The sequence below is a fragment of the Hemitrygon akajei genome, chromosome 9, assembly GCF_048418815.1.
Source record: "Hemitrygon akajei chromosome 9, sHemAka1.3, whole genome shotgun sequence".
NCBI classification, from domain to species: domain Eukaryota; kingdom Metazoa; phylum Chordata; class Chondrichthyes; order Myliobatiformes; family Dasyatidae; genus Hemitrygon; species Hemitrygon akajei.
In genome coordinates, this window is record NC_133132.1 from 65,012,455 (window position 1) to 65,027,906 (window position 15,452).

The following is a 15,452-nucleotide window of genomic DNA, read 5'->3' on the forward strand; positions in this document are numbered from 1 at the left end:
TGCCTCCACAGATGGTGCTTCACCTGAGTTCTTCCAGTAGTTTATTTTTTTACTCCAGACTCCAGCATCTGCAGTCACTAGTGTCTCTATAAAAATGTTGGTCTTTCTAAGACAAAGAAGAACAAATGCCGAGAATTAATTGTGAAGTCGCCACTGTAATACCATCCAGGCATTCAGGTGTTAGAGCACTCTGGCAATTCCGTCATCACCCACTGCCCAGTTGACCTCTTATTGTTGTTATCAGGAAAGAAGTACAGAAGCCTGAAGGTGCACACTCAACAATTCAAGAACAGCTTCTTCCCTTCTGCCAATCGATTCCTAAATGGACATTAAATCCATAAACATGCCCTCACTATTTTGTTTTACTTCTGTTTTTACACTGCTTATTTAAAAAAATGTGTTTTTATATTTATATATGATATAAATATTTATATACAATAGTTTTTAAAAAGCTATTTAGAAATTAAAGCACAGAAACAGGCTTTAGCCCAGATTGTCTTAGTCAAATTCACATCCCATCAAGTTCCATGTTGTCATTCTTTGGAGTAAAGGACTTCCTGAAGCCCTCAAGGGATTTCTTGTACATGAATGAATTTGGGTCAGGGACAGATCATCAAGGAGCTCTGAAACTTGGGCTATAAATATCAGGTCATCAGTAATAATTCCCTTGAGGGCTTTAGGAAGAAATTCTTTACTCCGAAGAATGACAACATGGAACTTGATGGGATGTGAATTTGACTAAGACTATTTGGGCTAAAGCCTGTTTCTGTGCTTTAATTTCTAAATATATATATTTTTTAAACTAGTCTCTTGTTTGTACCACATCACGGAGTTCCAGATTCTGTACTTAGTGACTTCTTATTCACTTGGCATAGGGATCAATGGTTGAGGGTATTATTTAACTTTGTAGTATATACTGCCACTGACTGGAACTCTATTATTATAAATATTATTGTTGGCATCAGCCCTCTAATTGTTTGGGTTTTCCTTTAGATGTGTTTTTTCTCTACTAGTACCAGAGAGTTTGTACAATCTTTGGCTGATATTTGAACTGAGAGGACCACCTTCAGGCTTCTTATGAGTGAACTGTCTACTTGTTCCTTGAGTGCATCCAGCATTGTGCTCTTGGCATTGATATCCTATGTTAACTTTAATCCACTAAGGTAGATAAACATATGCAGCTAGAAAACATTAGTCTTCTATATTACTCGATTTTTGTGATGTAACCAGCATCTTTGAAATTCTGCACATCTTGAATCACTGTATGACTGTATTTATAATGTAAGTTGTTACTTGAGCAATCAGTATTTAATTGATGATTGGTTTACTTTTTTCCACATATACTCAGTGGCCACTTTATTAGGTATATCTGTCCACCTGCTCATTAGTGCATATATCTTATCAGCCAATCATGTGGCAGCAACTCAATGCATAAAAGCATGCAGACATGGTTAAGAAGTTCATCTGTTGTTCAGACCAAACATCAGAGTGGGGAAGAATTGTGGTCTGTGACTTTGGTGGAATGATTGTTGGTGTCAAACAGGGTGGTTTGAGTATATCAGAAACTGCTGATCTCCTGGGATTTTCACACACAACAGTCTCGAGAGTTTACAGAGAATGGTGCGAGAAACAAAAAAAAACATACAGAAGGTGGCAGTTCTGTGGGCGAATATGCTTTGTTAATGAGAGTTCAGAGGAGAATGGCCAGACTGGTTCATGCTGATATGAAGGCGTTAGTATTCTAAAGGGAGGATGAGGCAATCATGGCTGAAAAGGGAAGTCAAAGACAATATAAAAGCAAGTGAGGGGGCAAATAATATCACAAAAATATACCGTAGATTCCGGATTTTAAGCCGCTACTTTTTTCCCACATTTTGAACAGCTTTGAACTTTGCGGCCTTTAAAACGGAGCGGCTAATACATGATTTTTTTCATGCCGCCTCGTAAACATTTTGCCTCATAACAGTAGACCAATAAAATTGATGAGTAGTTCACAGAGGTCCAATGAAATTGTACGATAAATCAAGCGCACTTTCACAATTAAATTATTGTAAATCAGTCATTTGTACTCACCCTCATCAACATGGAAAACACTCGAAGAAAAGCATTGTGCTGCCTTTATGGCAGTTATTTAGTTTATAATATTTTCGCTTAGTAATTCATTTTCTAGTTAAAGTTAGAAGAGTTTTAACTATATTTGTTTTCTGTACTACATCGTGGGATGCTATGACGTCACACCCGGTTTCGCCGCGTCTTGTGGGAAAAATGCCAGTTTGCGATAAACGGAAAGGAGGGGGGGAGCGCATTACGCGAGCGGCTTTGGATCTGAGCGAACGCTGCTTTTAAATGCCGTTTGCGATAAACGGAATGGAGGGGGGGGAGCGCATTACGCGAGCGGCTTTGGATCTGAGCGAACGCTGCTTTTAAATGCCGTTTGCGATAAACGGGACGGCGGAGCGAAAACGCTGCTTTTAAGTTAAAGGCGATCAATAACTTTTCCTGGTAGGCTGCAGTATATATATTTTTTACCAGTCGTTAGGAGATATTGGAATGTTGTTCAGTAAAGAAGTATACGCAACGTATATTTAAAAGTAGCCGCGTTACGGGCACGGTTCGAAAAAAAGCATTTGCAATATGTATTTGTTTTTGTTACCATATGGATTTAATTAAAAGTTAAAAAATCCTCACGTGTAATATCTTTCTGTGTAAATATCTCATATTACAACGTGGGACACCTGCGGCCGAAAATCCGGTGCGGCCTTTACAAGTAAAAAATTGATTTTATTTCTAAAATTAGAGCCAGCGGCTTTTAATCAGGTGCGCTCTGTAGTCCGGAATCTATGGTAGTAGGAAGCCAGAGCATTAGGATGTCTTTAAAACCAGTAGAAAGCAAACAAAAAAGCAATAAGGAGAGAATTGATGAAATATGAAGGTAAGCTAACCAGTAACATGAGGATACCAAAAGTTTTTTTTTCAAGTATATAAAGAATGTTGCTGGAGAGGTAGTTATGTGGGACAAAGAAATGGTGAATGAACTCAGTGCGCCTGTTTTTCTTCAGTCTTCACTATGGAAGACATCAGAACTTCGTTGGAAATTGGAGAATAAGTTACTTGGGCCAGATGGACTACATCCCAGGGTTCTGAAAGAGAAAGCTGAAGAGATTGAGGAGGCATTAGTAATAATCGTTCAAGAATTACTAGATTTTGGAATGGATCCTTGGGACTGAAAAATTGCAAATGTCATTCCACTCTTTAAGAAGAGAAAGAGGCAGAAGAAAGGAAATTATAAGCTAGTTAGCCTGACCAGTGATTGGGAAGATGTTGAATTAAAGATGTGGTTTTTGGGTATTTGGAGGCACATGATAAAGTAGGCCAAAGTCAGCATGGTTTCCTTGAGGGGAAATCTTGCCTAACAGATCTCTTGGAATTTTTTGAGAAAATAACAGGCAGGATAGACAAAGCAGAGTTGGTGGATTTTCAGAAGGCTATTGACAGAAGGTGCTACACATGAGGCTACCAAACAAGTTAAGAGCCCATGGTATTACAGGGCTCTTACAAGGATATTAGCATGGACAGAAGGTTGGTTGACCAGCAGGGGGCAAAGTGAGGAATTAAGGGAGCTTTCTCTGGTTGGCTATCGGTGACTAAGGGGTCATTGTTGGGGCTCCTTTTGATGTTATATGTCAATGATTTAGATGACGGAATTGGTGACTTTGTGGCTAAGTTTGTGAACAAATTTTTTTTAAAAAAGCAGGTAGTGTTAAGGAAGCAGGGAGTCTGCAAAAGACAGATTAGGAGAGTGGGCAAAGAAGTGGCAAATGGAATACAGTGTTGGGAAGTGTATGGTTGTGTACTTTGGAAAAAAGATTAAAATCATAGACCCTCTTCTGAATGGGAAGAAAATTCAGAAATCAGAGGTGCAAATGAGCTTGGGATTCTCCCTGAGGTTTAGAAGAATGAGAGGGGTCTCATTGAAACCTAGTATATATGGAAAGACCTTGATAAGAGTGGATGTGAAGAGAATGTTTCCTTTAGTGGAGGAGTCTAGGACCAGACAAGTAGAAGCATCTTTTAAAACAGAGATGGAGATGAATTTCCTTAGCCTGAGAGTGGTGAAGCTGTGACATTTGTTGTCACTTAGTGCAATGAAGGACAATTCATTGGGTATATTTAAAGTGGAGGTTGATAGGTTCTTGATTAGTAAGGGTGCCAAAGGTTATGGGCGGGGGGGGGGGGTAGAAGAATGGAATTGAGAGGAACAATAAATCAGTCATGATGGAATGGTGCAGCGGACTCAATGAGCTAAATGACCTAATTCTGCTCCTCTGTCCTATGGTCTGCCTGACTGCCTGTCCTTACCAAGTCTAGGTTTTGTGCAACCATGACCGTGTAATATGGTTGACTCTTTACTGTCTGAGCTATATCTGAGTGAGTGCAGTTAGAGGTCACAGTAAGTGCTGCCTTTGCTTGAGGAATCACTATTCTTATAATAAAAAAGTCTCCACTTGCTCTGTGCATATTTGGATAATTGCACGCATACAATGTAGGTATGCTCAGTGTTTAAATGGTTTCAATTTTGTGATCCAAAACCTAACTACTTAATGGATATGAGCACCAAAATGGTGACAGAATGCCAACAAATTCTAAGAAATTTTTGCTAAATAGTTGTATTAGTGGTAATTGACTTGCTAAATCTAGTGTAGTCTTGATTAGACCACACTTCAGGTACTTCATATAGATATAGTTGCTAGTTTTTTTTAAATTTAAAGATTATGGCAGCACAGAACTGTGCCAAAGAGACAGAAAATGTTGATAGCAGAAAGACAAGGTTCCAATCCAGATTCAGGGAAGAAACAGTAGGACTAGAAATACTAGGGTGGTGAAATTTGGGAATCCCAGAAGGTTGTGGAGGCCATTTCTTTGGGAGTATTTTAAGAGAAAGATTCATTTTCGAAAGGTCAAGGAAGAGGAGGAATATAGTGAATTAGGAATCCAGGCCTGGGGTAGTGGCTTGGGAGGCTTTAGTCACTAACTGGCCTGGTCCTATTTTTCTTTCCTATGTTCTTAACATGTGAAACCAGAGGGCTGGGGATGGAATTAATGGAAGTCTTTTAATGCAAGTCCTTTGATGGACTTGTATATGGTTATGTACTTTAAATATTTTCTAAGGATGATAAAGGACAAAGTAATTAGGAAGCGAGTTGGGCCCCTAAGTTCAAAGTTGACATCTATGTTGGAGCTGCAGGAGATGGAAAAGGTCCTCAATAATATTCTTACCCTGAAGAAAGGCATGAAGATCTGGGAATTTGGGAAAGTCAATAGTGATGCCTTTAGGATAGTCCAATTTATAAAACTTATGAAGGTTGATAAAGCTTCCAATCAGGTATAACCAAGAGTACCATGGAAGCCAGAGGAAAAATTCCAGAAACCCTGGCCGAGATGCATGCATAATCATTAACGACTAATGAGATGCAAGATTGAAGGGTATCTAATGTTATGTCTTTATTTGTGAAAGGCTGCAAAAAAAAATTGGAATTATATACCTTATGCCGAACATGGGTAAGTTATTGGGTGGTTAAGCTGGACATGCTTTTAGAAAGACGAGATGAATCAAGATAGTGAGCAGGTCTTTGTGTGTGGGAAATCCTTCCTCTGAATTTAATTGAGTCCTCTGAAGAAGTAGCCAAGAGGATTGATAAGTGCAACATGGTGAATGTAGTCTATATGGTCTTCAGCTAGGGTTGGTGGTCTGGAAGGCTAGATTGCATGCAATCCAGGGAGAGCCAACCAATTGGAAACAGAATTGGCTTGATGGTAGAAATGTGCTTTTCTGGACTAGAGGCCCATGACTAACGGTATCCCTCAAGGATCAATGCTGGGCCCATTGTTTATATAGGAAAGGTTTTTATCAGAATCAGGATTAATATCTGGCATACCTTGTGAAATTTTTCCGATCCCGTGCAAAGGCCCTTACACACCAGACAATGATGCAGCCAATTAAAATGCTCTCCACAGTACATATAGAAATTTACTAGTCTTTGGTGATATACCTAGTCTTCTCAAATCCTATCATTGCTGTCTTTGTAATGGCATTAGTATGTTGGGCCCAGGCCAGATCTCCAGAGATGCTGACACCCAGAAGCTTGTAACTGCTCACTCTTTCCACTGCTGATCCCTTAATGAGGACTGGTGCATGCTCCTTCAACAAAAAAGTGTTTCTCCCATGCGTGGTACAGGGGCAAGGTCTTGCACTTTGTCCATGTGGAATCAATATGATTGGAAAAAGCTGTAAACTCATTGGCAACATCCAGCCTCCCCAACATCCAGGGCATCTTCAAAGGGTGATGCCTCAAAAGCAGCATCCATCATTCAGGACCTCCATTACCCAGGTCAATGCCCTCTTCTCCTTGATAGTAACAATGAGAAGTTATAGGAGCCTGACAACACACACTTAACGTTTCAGGAACAGCTTCTTCCCCTCTGCTGTCAGACTTCTGAATGGACAATGAACCCATGCACCACCTCATTTTTTCATATATAATTTGTATATTATATATTACATATATGCAATACATATATATGTTTTTATTGTAATTTATAGGTTTTTTGTTATGTACTGCAATGCACTGTTGCCGCAAACAGCAAATTTCACAATGTATACTAGTGACATTAAAGCTGATTTTTAACACTACCTTCTGTGAATTCTACAGTCAATTCCTTGGTCTTACTGTTGTTGACTGCAAAATTGTTGCTGCAAAAGCACTCAACCAGCTGATCTGTCTCACTCCTGTATGCCTCCTTGTCACCATGTGATATTCTCCCTACAAGAGCTGTGACAACAGCTGTGACAATTTATAGATGTCATTTGAGCTGTGCCTAGCCACACAGTCATGGGTGTAGAGAGAGTAGAGCAGTGGGCTAAACATACATCCTTGAAGTACACCAGTGTTGACTGTCAGCAAGGAAGAAATGTTATTTCTAACGTGCTGAATCTGGTCTCCCTTTGAGGAATTCAAAGATTATGTAAAGCACCACTGACTCAAAGCAGTCCTGTAAGTGCTCCTGCACCTCCCTTTCACTGCTAATGTTGTGGTTTTCAGTCGCTGTCTGTACGCTGGGAGTACAAGTACAGTTGGGTGATCAGATGTTCCAGAGGGTAGGCTTGGAATGACATGCCAGTGTTCTTAATGATGATGTAACAGTGGTCAGGTGTGTTGGCTGCTCTGCTTCCACAGCTTGGTGTTCATTGCTCAGAGACTTCTTTCAGCTGGCCTGGTTGAAATTCCTCATGATGATAGGGAAAGCATCGAGGTGCACTGTTTCGTGGCTGCTGTCTGCTGATCAGTGCTCAGTTTCACCAGTGCTTGCCTGACAGTGGTCAGTGGTGGAATGTCAGAATGATAGCAGAAAACCCCCTTGGCAGATAAAATGGATGATACTTGACCACAAGATGTTGCAGGTAACGTGAGCAGGATTGAGACAAACCATAATGTTGTGGTTTGGGGCAATTTTAGAATTAAACTGAAGATGCTACGGGTAATTTAGCAGTGATTCTAAAGTGAGCTGTGGTAACTTCTGTGAACATGTAATGTAGGTCTCTTTGTATACAAAACCAGGAGAAATTATTTTGGGGAATAAAGAAATTAAGCTATATCATTCATCCTATCTAATCTGTGCCACCCATTTAAACTGCCTACTCCCATCAATGTGCACCAGGATTGTAGCCCACCATACCCCTACCATCCACATACCCATCCAAATTTCTCTTGATCATTGAAATCAAGCTCACATGCACCACTTCCACTGGCAGTGCATTCCACACTTTCACAACCCTCTGAGTGAAGAGTTTCTCTTCATGTTTCCCTTAAACTTTTCATCTTTCACCCTTAACCCATGACCTTTGGTAGTCCCACCAAACCTCAGTGCTGCCTGACCTGCTGAGTTCCTCCAGCTTGTTTGTACATGTTGATTTGACCACAACATCTGCAGTGTAGTTAGTGTTTACTCAATGGAAAAAGCCTGCTTGCCTTTATCCTATCTTTACACCTCATAACTTTGTACACCTATATCAAATCTCCCCTCAATATTCTACGTTCCAAGAAATAGTCCTAATCTATTCAATCTTTACTTATAACTTGTGTGTAACTTGTGTCTGCCTTTTTCTTTTTAAAAAAAAGGACAATGAAAACTACATAAAATAGTGAGGAACGGCTATGAATAACAAATTGAGACAAATTGCCTGATCTTTGTTTAAATTATTGTATAAAGTTAGGGGGCAGAAAGCTAATGCATCTCCAGGACCAAATGACCTGCATTCCAAGGCTTTAAAGAGGATGGCTTTGGAGATGACAGACGGACTAGTTGTCATTTTACAAAATTCCCAGGATTCTAAATTGGAAGGTAGTAAATATTACTCCACAATTCAAGAATGGAAGTAAAGTGAAACCATGAAAACCGTAGCTCAGTCAGCCGGTTAGCAGCTTGGAAAATTGTGTGTTTATTTTTCAAGGAGTGATTACAGTGTACCTACAAAATAGAGAGGATGGGTAAAAATAAGGAATCCTGGAAGGAATATGATGTCTGATAAATGTTATCTTTTTGAGGTTATAGTAAGCAAAATAGCTAAGGGTGATGCAGTGGAGGTACTGTATTTGGATTTTGAAAAGGCTTCTGATAAGATGCCAGCCAAGATTAAGTTGGAATTAGTGTAATGAGTTGAATAAAAGACAATGGGAATAAACTCTCCATTTTTGAATTGGGAGGCTGTGACTAGGAATTGGTACTTTGACCATGACTGTTTGTAATTTTTATCAGCGATCTGGTTCAATGGATAATGTAAAGTTGGCTGATGATAGAAGGCTAAATGGCAATGTGGGTTTGAAGGAGGATGCAGAGGAACTTTGGGAACTACTGACGTATTGAGTGGGTAGGTGAGGACATTCTGAGCTGGAAACTGCAATGAAAGAAGTACAACCCAATGTTTACTTTGTAACAACTTAAAATTTACTTTCCTCAGGACTGTGGTGTTTGCTAATGGATCTCTGCTGCTTACCAATGTGAAACCTCGCAGTTTTGGTGTGTACAAGTGTGTTGGTCGGGGCCCAAGAGGGAAGCCCACTGTGATGGAAGCTGCTCTACGCATGGCAGGTATGGATAATGAATGATTCCAGTACTGCAATCTCATTTGTCATGAAATCAGATTAAGACAGTGATACAATAAATTAATCTCTGCAAGGGAAAAGAGTTATTGCACTTTGGAATGAAGTAGTAACCAATTTTGCACCACAGATAAGCATACATTGTACAACCAACAGCTTTTCTGAAGATTAATTGACTTGAAGTTATTTTTCTAGCTAAGAAAGTTATTGACAGGTTATCTTTCATGGCCTACTACCTCTCATCTTTATCAGGCTAGCAGCTGAAGTATTTCCGAGCTCATGAATGACCTTTAGTTTAATCCTTCCATCGTGCTTGCAGGTGACAAAGTCCTATTTCCCTGAACAATATGTACATCTGTTCTTAGAAATACCAAGATGGTGTTTCTGAACGGCATGTCTCTCTTGTGTTATTTCAAGCACTTGTGTAGGTACTTTTTAAATATTGAGAGTCTCTGTGTCCAGCACCTCCTTGGACATTGTGTTTCAGAATCCAACCACTAAAAGTTTTCCCTCAAATCCCCTCTAAGACTCCTCCCCTCACTATAATCTTTGTCCTTTGGTTTTAGTTGCCTGGGATAGGTGAATTGGTTTCCTGCCATTTTTGCCCTTCATAATTAGGTACATCTCTGTCAGGTTGTCTTTGGCTTCCATCACTAAGAAAAACAAAACTAGCCTATCCAATCTTTTGACATAATTGAAATGCTTCACTCATGGCAAAGTCCTGGTGAATCTCTTCTGCCCCCTTTCCAGTATAGTTATATCCTTGTTATACATGTCTCCCTGAATTATGAACACCTGATTTATGGACATGCTTTACATGCAAGTGTTTAGGGGACTGTTGGGATGGATTTGCCGGCTGATGCAGGGCTGCAGGCTTCTTCTGGTGGGTAAGAAAGGGGCAATTCTGTAGGCCTTCTCTCCATCCAAAGATGCATCGCCAAGGGTTCGGCTAAGCAGACTTGAGCAGGTTGGTGAAAGCTTTTCCTGTGCTTGCCATCTCAATTGTTGCTGTGCTCATCTCCTGTATGCTGTTTCTATTCCAGCTGTGACTTATAAAGTTGTACCACAATTTTCCTGCTCTTGTATGCAAGGCCCCAACTATTGAAGTCAAATGTCCTGCATGCTGTGGATTTGTACTCGATGGTACTTCTGGTTTCTTAATTTTCTCTGGGGCCTTTCATTGATTGTGTATTCCTCGCCTTTTCAATCTGCTCAAAGTGAATTATTTCACTCTCAGCAGTATTTAATACAATCTGCTACCATTCTGCCCATTTTTGCCAGCTCATCAGTGTCATCTTGTATCCTGTACTCTTCACTGTGAACAGACCACACCAATTTTTGTATCCTCTATAAACTTATTTATATCTCCAATATTCAATAAAAATTACTGTATGTAATGAACCTTAAGGATCACCGTCCTGATTCCTAGTCATGGGCTTCCATCATTCTGCCTTCCATAACCAGCAATTTAAGAATTTAATTTTCACATCTTGCTTTGGCTCCAACCTATTAACAACAACTCAGTGCTGGGAAAGAGAAACAGAGTTAGCATTTTAGTCTGAGACTCTGACATTCTGTCAAAAATCTTGAAGTCCATGAAGTCTACATCAACTACACTTCTCTCATCAATACACTTCATTATCTCTTTGGAAAAGATTTAGTTAAATTGGTCAGGTAACATCTCCCCCTAGCAAAGCCATGCTGACTCTTTAATTAATCCAAGATTTTCTCAGTGCAGATTAATCCTGTCATTTAATAATTTTCCCACCAATGGTGTGAGGGTCACTGGCCTGTGGTAATCTATCATATCCCTGCTGCCCTTGAGTTCAAGTAGCACATTTGCTTCACTTCAGTCATCTGGGCTTGAGGCTAGTGAAGATTTAAAAATCTGCCAGGCCCCATCTGTTTGCCATTGAAGAATATTAAATTGGAGTAATTCTACTTTTGATGTAGTAAATTTAAAAAGTACAGCATTTTCATAATTATAAATTTTAAAAATTAAATGCTTAAAATATTTAAGTGTTTCTTTCGAGAGCAGATTATAATTGTTAACAGCAGGGACAGAATGATGCCCTTTGAATATGAGCAATTTAGTCATTGATCTGTACAGCACAGAAATGGGTCCTTTGGCTTACTGTATTCACTTTGGCCATCAACCACTCCCTAATCTTGCACACATCCTAGTTTATTGTTGCCTACATTCTCATAAATCAATTCTATTTCTGTCTAGTCACAGCAGACAGAAGTGGCCAACAAACCAAAAAGCTCACGTGTCATGTAGATGTAAAGGGAAACTGAAGCACTCACCCTAAGGAAACATTGTCGTCACCAGGAAATGTGCAAACCTCACGCAGATGATACTCTTAGGTCAGAAATGAACACGGCTCTCTGAAGATGTGAAGCAGTGGCTCAAATAGCTGTGTGTGTCTGTGCCATCCTTGAATAACTAAAAGCTTTCCTCAAAACTACTTGGTTGAACAGTTGTTATGAGCTTTAATGTACCAAAATGATGCAGGAAAATGTAGGTTCGTAAATAATTTTCTTTTAAAAAATGAGCTGCTTTGTAACCATTTTATTTTGTGTTTGCATCTTAGAAATCCATGATATGCTGCCATTCATTCCAAAAATTTTGATTGCAAATACCACAAAAGACATTGAATGTTCACCTCCAAGAGGACTACCTCTGCCTGTGGTGTCGTGGTACAAGGGCAGTGTGCAAGTTCCAGCTGAAGGTCGTGTCTATCAGACTGGGAATAAGCTGGTTTTCAATCAGACAACAGAGCAAGATTCAGGAATTTACACCTGTCGTGCAAGAAACAAAGCTGGAGAGAAGAACAGTGAGCTGAATGTCACTGTAGCAAGTAAGAGACACTTAGTTTTGTTTTAGTTATATCCTGAGTAAATATTTCACAGCAATGAATTTCTGTTAAGGTTCAGTTAACATTAGAATGCAGGTAAAGGCAGCCAGTATATACACACTGAGATTCCATAAATAGCATTGGGATCAGTGGCGAAATTTACTTCGAGGGGGTGGGGGTGGGAAATAGTTGTTGCTGGCTTGGTGGTGCAGAAGAATGGAAGGAGGAAATATTTTCACAGGAGGTTTCTTAATCATGAATTAGGTGAAGCATGAACCATATGTGTGATTGCATGTTGTGGAATAGGCTGTTCCTTGCACAGTTCTCTGGGATTAATGCCCCTGCCCCCAACAATAAAGAAAGGCTGAATTTTTTTTGAGTTAAGGAGCTTGTGCTTTGTCTGCTGAAATGTACCTTAGCATTGTACCCTCATACAGAAATGGATAGCAACCATTTTAATCAGAATAAGAAGGCTTGATTATTAATGGATAAAATAACTGATCATTTTCAGAGCAGTGTTAAAGGAAGCTGTATTATGCACCTTAGGTTCTGGATCTTCCAATAGATTTAAGCCAGTGATTTAGCTCTGTTAATACCTTCATCTGCATCAAACCTGACACTTGCAACAGTAACAAAGGGGAATAATAAGCTTATTTCTATAATTTCTATAATTACTATTCTGAATGAAATGCAGGAGTGAAAACTGAAATTTGGACAAGGGCTGAATTGGGCCCAGATATAATGACACAGTTTCAACAAAGGCTATTTTATCAGAGTACTCACTTAAATTTTAAAATACTTGGTATCTTATGCATACAGGACCATGGATGGACAACTCACAACAGACTTAGCAAAGAAAGATGAATCTGGCTTATTGATTACTGCTTGCAAAGTCCCCTCAATCATTTTATATTCTCTTTATTGCCAATGGGCAAATAAAAGCTGGAGTGCTTTCAGAGATATTCTTCCACACGCCAGTGTTGTTACGTGTGGTCATTTGAGTTACTGTTGCCTTCCTGGCTTGACGCAGGCCATTCTGCTCTGACCTCTATAATTAACAAGGCATTTTTGCCCACAGAGCTGCCAGACATTTTCTTTTGTTTTTCGCACCATTCTCTGTAAACTTTAGAGACTGTTGTGCATGCAGATCCCAGGAGTTTAACAGTTCTGAGATACTCAAACCACCCAGTCTGGCACCAGTGGTCAATCTACAGTCAAAGTCAATTAGATCAAATTCTTCTCCATTCTGTTTGATTTGAACAGCAACTGCACTACATGACCATGTCTGCATACTTTTATGCATGAGTACCAGAGTACCTAATAAAGTGGCCACTAAGTTAATGTGCAGTTTGTCCGGCATCCTCATGTAAAAGACATACATGTGCAAATGTGTCGTGAGTGCCAGACTCCATTGCACCAGTGAACTCATGATACCTGCAATTCATTAAAATCGCCACTGAACATTCAGCTCATAAAACTTTTTTGTTCCTTAGATGCAAGATGACAGCGCAGATGTAAGATGTCTGGGACTGAATTGAAAAGGGTTTGGTCTGAGTGTGCAGGTCTAGTGTGAGCTCTGCAAAAGTGCTATTTCACATCATCAATGTATTAAATGTCATTTTCACAACAGGTGTTTAATCCTCATTAGAAGTAGGTATCCTTTTTAAAAAATAAGTACAAGAGATTCTGCAGGTGCTGGAAATCCAGAGCAACACATACAAAATGCTAGAGGAACTCGGCAGGTCAGGCAGTATCTATGGATGGGGTTAAACAGTTGACATTAGGGCCTGACCAAACCCTTTTCAATCCAGTCCCAGAAATCTGGTGCAATGGAGTCTGGCACTCAAAATATTGACCATAGGCATTTTGGGTGTTTTTCTCCCCATCCCCTCCTCCACCCACATCCAATTCTTTAAGCTTTCCTCCTTGAGCTCTCTATTCATCCCTTATTCCCCTTCCTCGTTTGTTTTGAGTGTAGTTCATGATTTCAGATAGTCTGGAGAGTGAATGAAAGCATACTGTTCTGGGTGGGCCATTACAGTAAACCTGGCCAGTCCCAGTTTGTGGAGATGCAAGAGACTGCAGGTGCTGGAGGGAAAAAGGATAGTTGACATTTTGGGTCAAGACCCTTCATCAGTATTAGTGAGGGATCTCAAACCGAAACACCAATTGTCTATTTCTCTCCATAAAATCTACTCTAGTTCCTTTGTGTGTTTTGACCTCAGTTTATGTATGTCAGTATTGGAGCTTAAAAATACACAAGCACTATTTTTCTTTCCAGCAACTCTCAGAAAAGGGAAATCATTATGTTCAGAGCCCCTCTGTACCACACCTCATAATATAGTAATTCTCAATCATCCAGAGAGTGTGATTTCACTTAATATCTTGATGGTAATAGTGCCTTACTCTGTAACTGATCTAAAGTCCTGATTCTTTCCTTGAAGTATAATGGAATTGGAATGTTGAGTTTGTCAAATTTCTTCTTGTGAATCTTTCTTTCCATACATAGCAATCCCAGAGTGGGTGGTCAAACCATCTGACTGCCAGCTAGATGAAGGGATGCCAGGATTTTTGCCCTGTAGCACTCGAGCTACCCCAGTTCCCATCGTAACGTGGTTCCGGAACAATGTGGACATTTCTGGTGTAAGTATGTCACCCATCTTCAGAGGCATGTGTGTAGTTTATGTCTGGCTCATGTTGACAAAGAAGGAATAACTAAATATTTATCTTTGCTTCCTTGGAAAGAAGTCATATTGTTGAGATACAGCTCTATGTACAGACAGCTGCACATAGATTGTAGATTTTACCCGAAGAGCTGGGTTTTTAAGTATTAATCCTAATTTTTGTGGGCTATTTAAGCACAGTGGAACATCTTTCCTGTGTCTTATGTTACCCATTTGTTGCTTAAAAATGGACATTTCAGACATTCTTTACTGCTGAAATTTGGGAATCCTGATGACATCCTCCTCCCTTTATCAGAAATGCTGACCAATTTTTGTAGCTATCACAAGGCTTGCTGACAATGGGCTAGGTGGATCATGAGATTTTGTGTTCTATATAAAAGACAATGTTACATTGTTGTACCATGCAATGCCTCTTAAAGCCTGTTTATATTTGATGCCGGTTGTAATCTTGGGATGTCCCAAATCCCAAATACTTTATTGTAGATTTTATAAAGAATATGACAGCCAAGATGAAAGTCATCAAACAGCAATGTGATAGCGGCCATATAATCAGGCTTTGACATTCATTATGTACAAACCTGGCTTCAGACCTCCCAAACAAGCTGTCATCCTCGGCTTCACAGAAAGAGACTTCCAGGAGGACAAATGAAATGCTTCAATGATGCTCCAAATCTTATTGGAAAAAAAATAAAATTCTCTATCATCTGCTAGGAAACCCTGGCTTGGAGCTGCTCAAAATGGAAGAAAAACAT

General features: G+C 39.7%; 1 protein-coding gene across 1 annotated transcript in view; it reads left to right on the forward strand.

Annotated features, from left to right (window-relative positions):
* LOC140733193 (inactive tyrosine-protein kinase 7-like) overlaps nt 1-15,452 on the forward strand; it is a 195,742-nt gene that overhangs the window by 136,798 nt on the left and 43,492 nt on the right. Inside the window, exons 6-8 of the mRNA XM_073056190.1 lie at nt 9,017-9,147; nt 11,753-12,019; nt 14,526-14,659. Of these exons, the coding sequence (XP_072912291.1) occupies nt 9,017-9,147; nt 11,753-12,019; nt 14,526-14,659 (532 nt within the window). The remainder of the gene's footprint in view (nt 1-9,016; nt 9,148-11,752; nt 12,020-14,525; nt 14,660-15,452) is intronic.